The following is a 13035-nucleotide window of genomic DNA, read 5'->3' as shown; positions in this document are numbered from 1 at the left end:
TGTTTAAATTAGATCATTTATTAAAACCAAATATCAACAGCACAACCGCTTCAAAATGATCGAAAATGTTGTGTTAGAAGCATAGAGGATACATTTTAAAGATAAAATAAGTTTAGATTTACTCCAAAATATAATTATTTGTGTACGAGGTGTCCTTGAATGCATCATGAGGATATATGACACATACCTTGTACGTGTCATGAGGTGTAGAAGATCAGTGGCCTGAAAGTTGAACAGAACTGGTTAGAAACATCTTGATGGTGGATCAACACTCTGTCCCTGATGCTGCTGTCCTGCACAGGCTGCACCTCCAGCATGGAGCAACCATCATCCCTCCTTCATCATCTAAACCTTCTCATCATCAAGAGTTCAATGATGCAGCAACACTGATGTCTTCTTTATTCTCAGCTGAATCCTAACAAACCAGAGAGGTAGAACAGTGTGTGAGGCCCTCTAGTGGATGTTGTGGAGTATTGCAGGTTCTTGTACAGAGTTCTGGTGTTTCCTGTCACTGTGGGCTGCAGAGCACAGTAGTACACAGCAGAGTCTGTCACTGCAGCAGAGGAGATCAGCAGGTCCACTTGGTTCCTCTGCTTGTTCAGTTCTGCAGTCAGTCGAGGGTTTGGAGGTTCTGCTTTCACCACAGATGGATCTTTAGTATCAGTGATCAGCAGAAGGAACTGAGGCGCTGATCCAGGATCTTGTCGATACCACTGGAGGTTGTTAGCTTTGACTGAATAGTTACAGGACAGAGTAACTCTGGGTCCCTCTGATGAAAACACTTCAGATCTGATGGCAGTAATATCAGCTTCCAAGCTCTGACCTGCTGATCAAACATCATGTTATATTCACAGCTCTGGTCCAAAGTCAGACGCAGCTACAATGACAGTTACTGTGAACACAGATGATGCTGGGAACAATTTACTGATCACTTCTTCCTGATGGAGCATCAGGTTCTATGTGATGTAGAACTGGGTCATTGAAACTTTACAATCTGAAGCTCAAAGAAAATCCAGCCTGGATCTGAACCTGGATCTGAAGCGTTTCTGCTCAGAAACATACGTACCTACAAGAGCTGAGAAGAAGCAAATCACAGCCAGTGTTTCCATGTTTCCACAGGTGAAATGTTGGAAGTGATGTTGAGGCTGAATTAGATGAGGATGTTTGTCCTGATGTTCTCACACAGCTGGAGTCCAGCAGTTTTCTGCAGCAGCTCTGCAGTCAGTAGGAGGAGACTTGTTGAGAGTCTGAGTTGCTGAACTGAGATCTTCTCTGAGTTATTGCAGCCTTTCTGTCAGCTCCACCCAGTCTGACAGAAAGCCTTCTTCAAGATCTCATCAAGTATCTAACAGTGATACTTCATTTAAAAGGTAAAGCACTGACATCTATGCTGGCATTGTCACCAAATAAAATACATCCAGTCTTTTGCTCATTTAAGAATAGAAAGTTTTTACTTAGCTACTGTTTGACAGCAGTTATGAAGTCCAGGAAAGAGAGAAAAACTAAGATTTTGTCTCCTTAGCCGATCTCTGGTACTGACCCAGACTGTGTCGTTCAGCTTTTCTGCATGTCCTCCTGAGCATCACAGATGACTTCATTTATCCAGGGCTCAGATCTGGGCTTCGTAGGTTTAAACCTAACTGGAGGAACTGAGTCCAGGATCTCATTGTAAGTCTCATGAAAAGAGGAAAGAAAATCATCAGAACAAAATGAGGCATCCAGTCCAGTTAGAGCAACAAGCTGTGAGGATATAAACGCAGCAGTGACCTGCCCCGCTGTAGGTGTCAGGATGTGATGACAACACCCTGCTGCCAGTGGCTTACTGGCTGGAGAAGGAGCCTCAAGGTCAATGGTGATGGGGAAATGATTTGAGATGGTGCTCTCAGATATTTCACAGAGAGATGGACAGCCCATGAGAAGGAACAAGGTCCAACATGTTTCCAAGATGATGTCTTGGTCCACTGACTGATTGTGTTCAGTTAAAAGATGCAAAAAGCCTTGAAAAGTCAGAAGCTAAGGAGTCAAAGGGACAACACACACATGGATAATAAAATCCCTACATATTAAAACATGATCATAAATAGGAATAAAATCTGCTAAAACTTCAGAGAACTGTTGGATAAAATCTTTATTATATTGAGGTGGGCAGAAAACAACAGCACATTAAACAGGGTGAGTGAGTTCAGCCACTAACAGATATTAACTGTATTAATTACTGTCATGATGTAGGGTTTGGTTTTTGGTTTCTGGTTTTTCCTTATGTTTTTTCACTGTTCAAGTTTTGAATCATGTTTCTGTTTATTTTCCTGGTCATGCTTTTGTTTTGTCGTCTTGTTCATGTTTTGTCAAGTTTGGTTTTCAGATCTAGTTATGCTTTTGCTTCATGTTTTTCTAGTTTGTGTTCAGGAGTCTCTGTTTTGCTCCAGTCACATTTTGTTCTGTTAATTAAGTTTATTCAGTTCACCTGCTTCAAGTTAATCTGTCTCCTTACTCCACCTGGTTTTCACGCCATATATTCACACCTGTTTTGTTAGTCTTCGCGGAAACATCTTTCATTCTCATGCTCATGTCTTGTTCTAAAAACCAAGTCTTTTTGATCTTGCCTGCCCGTTTGTTGTGTTCCTGCCTCCTGCTGTGAGTGAGTTTTTGTTATTAAACCTTTTTTTTTTTTCACTTACCATCACGCTGCCTGCTCATCTGCATTCTGGGGTCCAATTCCAAGTGAACCGTGACAGAACCGTGACAAGTTACATTAACATTACTGTAAAGGAATGTTGTTGCAATAGATCTGGATAAAATGTGGCTGTTAGTTCATATGTTTGGGTTGAGTTTGAAGCCTGACTGTTGGAGGTTCTGTTGCACAGAAGGAAGATGGTGTGATCTAAAAGCCTGCGTCTGCTCTGTCTTCCTGCTCAGTTGCTGCAGATGGATGCTCACAATGAGCCTGGTTCTGGTTCTGCTGGAGGTTTCTTCCTGTTAAAAGGAAGTTTTCCTCTCCACTGTCGCTCAGTATGAGGGATTGCTGCAAAGTGAACTAATAGATGCAGTCATCAGGGTTTCCTCTAACTTTGCTGAATTGTTTAACATGTCAGATCAAACTGGAATATCAGTTATGGAAATTAAATCTGTCTTTATAATAGCATGTTAAGGTTAGTACAGTGTAGGACCCCGGAATGCAGACAAGCGGGCAGCATGACGGTAAGTGAAAAAATATTTAAAAACAAAAAACATGGGCAGACAAAACAAGATCAGACCAACATATAAATGTACTCATTGCCAGTACTACGTCACAGAGGCTGTCATATAGTATCTTCTACATGTCTGCTAGAAACATTAAATGCATGTAATAAACTACAGAAGCTGATGTTCATCACAGCAGCAGGGATTCTTCTTAATCCTGACAGGGTGGTGGCTGAGGAGGGTGAAGTGTATCTTCATCAAGAGGAAGGAAAAATCGGGCCATGTTGGCTGCACCAACTGAAACACCATGTGGTGTTGAGAACTGATTCATTACTGAACGCTTAGTAGCTCTAAGCAGATATTTGGTCACTAATGGGACCCTGAATGGATCCAGGACAGGAGAGTCCTAATCATAAAGGACTCTTAGAGAAGAACATCACCCTCCACTGGCCAATCACCTTCCTCTGTTCAACATGGAATCTTCTACAGTTTATCTCAGCAACCAAGAAGAGAAAGAACCTCAGAACAAGAACACGATGATGTTTGGTTTGGTGTAATATAAGAAACCTATAGAGGTGGAAGACTGTATGAGGCCCTCTAGTGGCTGTTGTGGAGCATTGTCTTGTCTTTACTCTGCAGGTTCTTGTTCAGAGTTCTGGTGTTTCCTGTCACTGTGGGCTGCAGAGCACAGTAGTACACAGCAGAGTCAGACAGATGGAGATCCTGGATCTTCAGATTAAATGATTTCTTGTTACTGTTGAGGTCGGCGTCAAATCTGCTAATGTTGAAATCTGGAGCTTTATATTTGGATGATGACAGCTGTTTCAGCATGTACTTTGGAGAACTGTTTCCTTCTTGCTTATACCAGAACAATGTGACACTTAGACTGCTCTCATAAGTACATTCCAGAATCCGTGTTTCTCCTTCAGCAGCAACAACATCTCCTTCTGGCTGCTTCACTGTGTCTCCTTTACACTCTGGAGAAGAACAGAACATGCAGAGGAAGAGATGAATCAATGAAGATGATTGATTAAAGGAGAACAATCAGCAGCTTTAAAGACTTCTATTACATGTAGAATAAATGTCATTTTCACTGATCATTGTCACTTTGAACCATATCAGGTGTTTCTACAAGGTAACAAATGGCAGCAGAAATGATCTGCTCTGATCTTCTGTAGAAGGAACATTAAAAGCTCTTCATGTAGAGCTCAGTAATGTGTTCAAGTGTTTGAAGAGGAAACATGTTGAGCTTTCTATCTTACCAAAGAAAAGAGCAGCAAGAATAATCCACAGCCAATGTTCCATCTGTCCAACAAGGTTTAAATCAGCAGGAGAAACTAGCTGATGTTCAACATTCAGTCTGACAATTGTTCTCTTCACAGCACCACTTATTATTGACACAATGCTGGAGCACAGAGCACAGGTAGAGCACCGCCTACTGGATCATGTCGCCCTCTAGTGGAGCTAGAAGGTGCTTTCTGGTTATTGCAGATCAAACTGAGGTTCATACCTTGCAGTCCCAGCTTGGTTGTTGGTATTAAAGCCCCTGCTTGGTACAAATCATAGAAAGAAGGTTTCCAGTCTGCATGTTCAGCAGGAAGTGTTGAAGATTCTGTGATTTAGTCCAAATAAATTCTCAGTCCAGCTGTTTGATGCTGGTTTGACAGAACAATGAATGATTTCATGGCTTCATTCCTTGTTTTTCTGTCTGTTTAGATGAAAACCACCAGAAGATGTTAAAATTCCTCCTGAGAGACACATTTTATACAGATTAATGTTTTATTTTTGTTTAGTTTAGAAATATAGAAACATGATCCATTATTAGTCCAAACCTTTAATCTTGATATTTAATGTGTCAAACTTTGAATGTGATCCTGTCCTGGATTTAGTGCAATGATGACATGTTTGAAAGAGTTTAATATGAAAACAACTCTGTGATGAGACAGTTTATTCTTGGAAAACTTGGAATCTCTCTCATTCCTTGAGGAAACATTTTATTTACAGGACATTTATTCAGTTTATTCTCTGTAATGTGAACCTTGAGAGGGACCTCTGGCAAACTGAGCCACTGAGCAGAACCCAAATATTTCTCAGGCTGCAGGAAGCTGAGCTGGGAACTGTCAGCAAAGGACCTTGGTTCTATCTCCTTCTCTAAAAGACAGAATAATTGTTCCTGGAACTTTTATTGACCTTTGTTGTTTTTATTGTGAGGTTTTCCACAGTGGAGTCCCACTAAGGACCTTTATAACAGACACAGAGCTGGTAACTCTTCCTGCTGCCATAGTGTTGACCGGGGTCTCCTTCAGACAGCAGCTGAGTGGGAGAGAGGCTCCCATCATGAAATTATATCCAGAACTTAAACCTCCTGTTATGTTACGGGTCCAATTGACCCGTTTTAAAGTTTGAAGATCTGGGAAAAATAGTTAAAAGTATTTGCTAAATACGAAACCTCTTCTGCTTGCCTTAATTCATATAATCAACATGTAATATAAAATGTTGTTCATCTTACATATTTGCAACCACCCCCTGCATGTTTATATCACATAGATACTATTCGGGTCAATTTGACCCAGCAGTCAAACTGGAGGTAAAAGGTCAGAAATGTCAGAGTATTTTTTTCTTTGCAACGGCGAGACATATTTTACCCCAATAACACACACACACACACACACACACACACACACACACACACACACACGCACACACACACAGGTGCACAGATTCAGATGTTATGACAACATTTATGTTCTTGCAAGAAAACTCCACCCAGATTCATTGGACACTCAACAGGGGAGGGACGAAAAATAGAGGATGTGTCTGAAGACGAAGACTATCTTGAGCTAAATTCTGATTCTGATTTTGAACCAGATGTGGGAATTGCTTTTCCTATTACAGCAATCAAGACATTCATGTCAAAAAATGGTGAAATACAGTGGTTTTCATCCCCAAATATGTATCAGGCAAAACTGTCTGCAGAAAACATAATAAAGACAGTGCCAGGGCCAACTAGGACGGCAGTGAGTCGTGTGACTGACATTGAGTCAGCTTTTGAGCTGGTCATGCCAAATTCAATACAGAAAATCATTCTGGAAATGACTAATCTAGAAGAGAGACGTGTTTTTGGGGAGAAGGACTGGTCAATGGGAGAGAGAGACAAGCTGGCAGCTATTAGGACAGTGTGGGACCGATGGGTAGAGCAACTTCCACTGCTCCCAGGCCCTGCTATCACTGTGGATGAAAGGCTGGTGGCATTCAGAGGTCGCTGCCCATTTAGGCAATACATGCCTTCCAAACCAGCTAATATGGGATAAAAATCTGGGCAGCATGTGATGCAAACACCAGTTATGCACTGAACATGCAGGTTTATACTGGAAAGACAGTTGGAGGAGCCCCAGAGAAGAATCAGGGCACAAGGGTCGTGTTCGACATGGCACAGGGTCTCAGAGGGCACAACATTAACTGTGACAATTTTTCACAAATTATAATTTGGGTCAGGAACTTCTAAAGAGAAAGCTCTCAATGGTCAGAACTGTCTGAAAGAATAGAGCTGAAATCGCACCTGAGCGGTTGGTAATCAAGAACAGGGACCCTCAATCTTCCATGTTTGCCTTTATAGACACCACAGCCCTGGTGTCTTACTACCCCAAAAAGGGGAAAAAATGTTGTGTTGCACCTGCCAAGGCCCCAGCTGCTGCAGCCACAGCGAGGGAGATCCAAGAGAGGACAGCACCAAGTACTACACTAGTGAGAGAGGTAAGTAAGTCTGTGTGTGTGTAGCATGTGTGTGTGTATAAGTGTATGAGAGCGTGTTGTGTGTGTCCCGGTATCAGCAAAAAGACACCATAGTAAAGTAATCATGGTCCTCTTGTTTTTAGGTTGCTGCTGATGGAAAAGGAAAGAGGAAGAGGTGCCAGGTCTGCAGACCATCTGACGATGTCAAGACAAGCATGACCTGTGCGAAATGTGCAAAATTCATTTGCAAAAAGCAAAGTGTGATGACATGTCTCTCGTATGCTGTGTAGATGTACAGATACATAAACACACACACAGGTTCATATTGCAATTGCTTGTTATATTGTGATTTGTTAATTTCTGGTTCAAAGTGCATGTATGTAAAACAAAATTGCAATGTTATGTTTCAATGTTATATAAAACTATTATGTTTTATATGTTAGTTTTTAAAATGTAATAAAGTAGTGAAACATTAAACAAGGTTTGGACATCTATTTTTTATGAAAAACAAGTGAATTATTCTAATTGAACCTGTTATAGGTAAGGAACACCATTACACTAAATACTGATAGAAAAATTAGTAATAGAGTTAGTAATGACATATTCACACTGCTTGTTAAGATTTTTTTTTGTTTCAGACATCTTTTGGATAATTAAACATGCACCGGGCCATTGCTGTTCCTGACAAATGAATATAACAGGAGGGTTAAAACAATAAAATGTATATAATTATAATTAATGGTTCTGTAACAGTAACTACACTTTGTAATTTATATACACTCACTGCTAAGACCAGAGAAAAATATAACTGTATAGATCCTTTTAAGAGGACATTGTGAACTTCTGTGATCTTGTGAGAAGACAGAAGATGAGAGACCACAGCACTCAGGATTAAAAACTTGTTCTTTTTTTCCATGATTCCTGTCTAGGCATTTCACACCACCACGACACCTCCACGCTAGACTCACTGCCACCCCAGGGCACCACCCAAATGCTCAGTCCACTCATGAAGAGCACCGCCCTGGTGCCAGCATCACCACACTCCTCAGCCCCCAATGCCGTGGTGGCAAAGCCCATACCTTCTACACCACTAAGTGAGGTATTCCATTATTGGAGTCCAAGCAGATTCAAGTATTTTGCTGGGTTTTCTTACAATCAGACATTCACTCTGTAGAAACAAAATCTTGTTACAAACTCTTCAAATAAAATTACATTGAAAGTTTTTGTCAGGAACGGCTCTTTGAGAGAACCCAAATGCAGACAGGCAGGAGCAGATAGGTGAAAATAAGAAGGTTTGACAAATTTAAAAAACCTACAGGTGAAAATCATAGAGCAAAAACATTAAGGTTTTACCATGAAACTGACTTGGCTAGACAAAAACAGTTGACAAAAACAGAGCAGCAGAGATGAATAAACCAGCAAGAAACAAACAAATGAGTATATATGAGGCATGACACAGGTGGTGCAAGGATACTGATTGACATGATGCAGGTGGACCAAATGATGCTGATTGCTTTGGCAGAAGAAGAGAGAGAAAGCAAAACATGGCTGGAACAAAACAGAAGTTCACAGACACAATCTAACCTAAGAAACATAGCTATAACAGAACATAAATCAGAAAGCACTATGAACAGAATACAACAATCATAAGAAACCAAATTAAAGCACCACCATGAAAACAATAAACAGAAACAGGATCCAAAGCTCAACTGTGAGAACAAAAGATAAGAGAAAAACCCAAAACCAAAATTCAAACACCCCCAAATCGTAAAACATTGTTTATTCTTCCAGTTCTTAAATATCGTTTCTTTTGCAATGTTTAGAACTGCAGGAAGGATGTGGCGTCTATTTGTTTCCAAATACACTTTTGTGGAAGTTTAGAAATGGACCTGATTCCATGAGAGGAAAAGCAACATGTCTCTGGAGCTCTTAAAGCCACACACAGCAGATGAACAATGTTCTTCCACTGCAGTAGAAGGAGGAAGAAATAATGTCATTGGAGGAGCTGAAGTTCAGTGGGCGGGGCCACTTCAACTCAACCAATCACAGAGTTTTCTGCTTCCACAGCAGCTCTGTCTCTGATCTTTACTGCTTCATGTCTCTGTTGTCTTTGTCATCAGTCCAAAGACTCAACAATCAGTGGTTTAACAGTGTGTGAGGCCCTCTAGTGGATGATGTGGAGTACTGCAGGTTCTTGTACAGAGTTCTGGTGTTTCCTGTCACTGTGGGCCTCACAGCACAGTAGTACACAGCAGAATCTGTCACTGCAGCAGAGGAGATCTCCAGGTCCAAATGTTTCTCTCCTGTCAGTTTAGTGGAGAACCTTGTTGCTGATTTCAGAGATTCTGCTGATCTTGATCTGTTGAGCCCTGAGATGTACAGGATGAACTCTGGAGGTTCTCCTGGATATTGTCGGTACCAGAAGAAATGATCACCAGCAGCTATATTGTTGGAGTAACCATAGGACAGAGTAACAGAGCTGCCTTCTAGGCTGAACATCTCAGTCTGCGCTGCAGTGAGATGTTGACAGTTTACACCTGAAATAATAAAGAAGTCAGTTAATCAAACAGCAGAGATGAAAGTCAGTTTCTTCTCTCTGAAAAAGTCCAACAAACCTGTTCTGATGAGCAGAACCAGCAGAGTAAATCCAGAGGTTATTAAAGACAGCATGTTGAGCAGAGTTAATGTTTGTGGTTTGAACTGTGTTGAATGTGGAAGTTATAGTTCAGTAACAGCTCAGCTCCTCACTGAATCTCTCAGCTCCACCTTCTCTGACTTTCAGCAGGTTTCCTTCAACACTGAAATAACTTTTGGACCAACAGTCTGTTCAACAAACTTTGGCAAAGCTGCATTTTAGCTGTAATTAAACAATATTAGGAAAGTTGTCCTCAGTGATTCAGTCACATTTTGGATTCTCCAACATCATCTGATTGTTTTCTACCAGTGATATCATATAAAATATATCCATCCATCCATCCATCCGTCCATCCATCCATCCGTCCATCCATCCATCCATCCATCCATCCATCCACAGCTTAGATAGAATTTTTTTTGATCCAATTTGAATAAATAACTGAATCTGACTGAACTGTTCAATTGTTAGGATTAATTGGAATGTATGAACCTGACTTTTGTGAAGAGCCTTGAGACGACATGTGTTGTGAATTGGCGCTATATAAATAAACTGAATTGAATTATTCTGGGGGATGTTAAGGTGTTACCAGGACAAAAATTATAAGTTTTAGTTCAGTAACAGCTCATCTCGTCCTTCTCTGACTTTCAGTCTGATCCGGAGAGACGGCATCCATCCCACTTTGGATGGAGCAGCTCTTCTTTCTAGGAATCTGGATGAATTTATTAGTTCTCCAAAACTCTGACAACCCAGGGTTCAGACCAGGAAGCAGGGTCGTAGTTTAACACTCCTCTCTGCAGCTTCTGTACTGCTACCCACCCATTACCCTATTAAGACAGTGTCTCGCCCACGGCCAAAATTGAATAGATTAAAAAATAATCTAAAACGAGGAAATCAGGAAAATCTAATAAAAATAAACACAACTCAGACTGAAAAGAAAAATAAAACAATTAAATGTGGCTTACTGAACATAAGATCTCTCTCTTCAAAGACTTTGCTAGTTAGTGACCTGATTTGTGACAATCAGATTGATTTATTTTGCCTCACAGAAACCTGGCTGCAGCAAGAGGATTATGTTACTATAAATGAGTCAACTCCTACTAATTATTTAAATTTTCACATTCCTCAAATTACTGGGCGAGGAGGAGGAGTAGCAACCATCTTTCAGTCTGATTTATTGATTAGTCCCAGACCAATCAATAGCTACAACTCTTTTGAATATTTAATCCTTAGTTTTCCTCATCCAAATTGCAAAGCACTAAAACCACTTCTGTTTGTTGTTTTGTACCGTCCACCAGGCCTTTACTCTAAATTTTTAGATCAGTTTTCAGACCTTTTATCTGATTTAGTGTTAAATACAGATAAAGTTATTATAGTGGGGGATTTTAACATTCATGTAGACGCTGAAAGTGATAGCTTAAATATAGCCTTTAATGCTATCTTAGACTCAATTGGCTTTGCTCAAAACATTAACAAACCTACCCACCTTTGTCTTCATTCTCTGGACCTTGTGCTGACATATGGCATTGAGTGTAAAGACATAACAATATTCTCTCATAACCCTGACCTGTCTGACCATTTCTTAATAACCTTTGAGTTTAATTTAACCGAGTACTCCACACCTGAAAGAAAATTTCATTATAGTAGATCATTATCAGGCGATGCTGTAACAACCTTTAAAGAATCTGTTCCACTTTTGATTTCCTCATTATCACAGAAAAACACAGTGGAGGGCAATAATTCTGTTTCTGCCCCTTCACAAATTGATTCTCTTGTTCATAGTGTTTCTTCATCATTGCGTGATGCATTAGACAATGCAGCCCCCTTGAAAAAGAAGGTAATTATTCATAGGAGGCTCCTTGGTTTAATTCAGAGCTGCGTACTTTAAAGCACAATGTTAGAAAATTGGAGAGAAAATGGTGCTCTACACACCTAGAGGATTCCTACTTAATCTGGAAAAATAGCCTACTGTTGTATAAAAAGACACTTCACCAAGCTAGAACAGCTTATTTCTCATCATTAATAGAAGAGAACAAGAATAATCCTAGGTTTCTCTTTAGTACAGTTGCTAAACTTACACAGAGTCATAGCTCTGTTGAGCCATCCACTCTCTTAGCTCTTAGCAGCCATGACTTTATGGGATTCTTCTTAAATAAAATTGATTCTATCAAAAAGAAAATCTTTGACATACTCCTGAAGATGATTACTTCATCCTCAGCAAGTGAGACAACATTGGAAATAACTGTAGAACCCGATCTGTGTTTGGACTGTTTTGATCCTGTGGAGCTTCCTGAGTTATCAGAAATATTAGCTTCATCTAAACCTTCAACTTGTATGTTAGACCCAATCCCAACCAGATTATTTAAGGAAGTGTTCCCTCTGATTACCAGCCCCATTTTAGATATGATTAATCTATCTTTAGTAAATGGATCAGAACCACAGGCTTTTAAGTTAGCTGTAATTAAACCTTTACTTAAGAAACCTTCGCTTGATCGAGATGATTTAATAAATTACAGACCTATATCCAATCTTCCATTCTTATCTAACATTCTTGAGAAAATAGTTGCTAATCAAATGTGTGAACATTTATACAGCAATGACCTGTTTGAAGAGTTTCAGTCAGGTTTCAGAGCTCATCATAGCACTGAAACAGCTCTGCTGAAAGTCACTAATGATATTCTTATGGCCTCAGATAATGGACTTGTGTCTGTTCTGGTTCTGTTAGATCTCAGTGCTGCATTTGATCCAGTCGACCATAATATTCTCTTAGAAAGGCTGGAATATGCTGTAGGGATCAGGGGAACAGCACTAGGCTGGTTTAAATCTTATCTGTCTGACAGATTCCAGTTTGTTCATGTAAATGATAAATCATCTTTACACTACAGGGTTAATTGTGGAGTACCACAGGGTTCAGTACTTGGGCCAATTCTCTTTACTATATATATGCTTCCGATAGGTCAAATTATCAGGCAAGACAGAAGTTGTCGTCTTTGGACCGGAGTCTTTAAAAAATAAACTGCTTAGTCGATCACCTAACCTGGATGGCATCAAATTGACCTCCGATAACAAAGTAAAAAATCTTGGTGTTATTTTTGACCAGGACATGTCATTTAAATCCACCATCCATCCATCCACAGCTTATTCTGGGGGATGTTAAGGTGTTACCAGGGCAGAAATGATATTTGGTATTTCCAGCAAGTGACCATGGTCCTCATCCCATAGGGAGATACCCAGAAAACATCTAAACGGAGGGGCTAAGGAGGCAACCTGATCAGGGGTCCAATTTATAAATCATTGCAGACATATAAAACCATTCACATGCACACCAGCAAGCAATGTCCCCTTTCTAAATCACAGCTGCATCTCAACGTTTGGTACATGGTTCCTCCTCATGTTCTGCTCTCTACACGCCCACATTCAACCATAGATGGTCGATGCAAAGCACCTCATGAATGTCAATGTGTATTTAAATGCTGATCAATGGTTACCAA

The 13035-nt window shown here is 40.2% G+C and overlaps 3 gene segments (V, D, J or C); all 3 read right to left on the bottom strand.

Moving 5' to 3' along the window:
- Positions 1–404: 404 nt before the first annotated feature.
- Positions 405–1226, bottom strand: LOC124870165. The segment is given in 2 exon segments: positions 405–823; positions 1067–1226. Coding segments are annotated over 2 exon segments (462 nt in total).
- Positions 1227–3475: 2249 nt separating this feature from the next.
- Positions 3476–4691, bottom strand: LOC124869342. The segment is given in 2 exon segments: positions 3476–4157; positions 4443–4691. Coding segments are annotated over 2 exon segments (423 nt in total).
- Positions 4692–7747: 3056 nt separating this feature from the next.
- Positions 7748–9607, bottom strand: LOC124869327. The segment is given in 2 exon segments: positions 7748–9449; positions 9528–9607. Coding segments are annotated over 2 exon segments (456 nt in total).
- Between the last annotated feature and the right edge of the window lie 3428 nt (positions 9608–13035).

This window comes from Girardinichthys multiradiatus, chromosome 6, assembly GCF_021462225.1.
Source record: "Girardinichthys multiradiatus isolate DD_20200921_A chromosome 6, DD_fGirMul_XY1, whole genome shotgun sequence".
Classification (NCBI taxonomy): domain Eukaryota; kingdom Metazoa; phylum Chordata; class Actinopteri; order Cyprinodontiformes; family Goodeidae; genus Girardinichthys; species Girardinichthys multiradiatus.
This window is presented reverse-complemented; position numbering and strand designations above follow the sequence as displayed.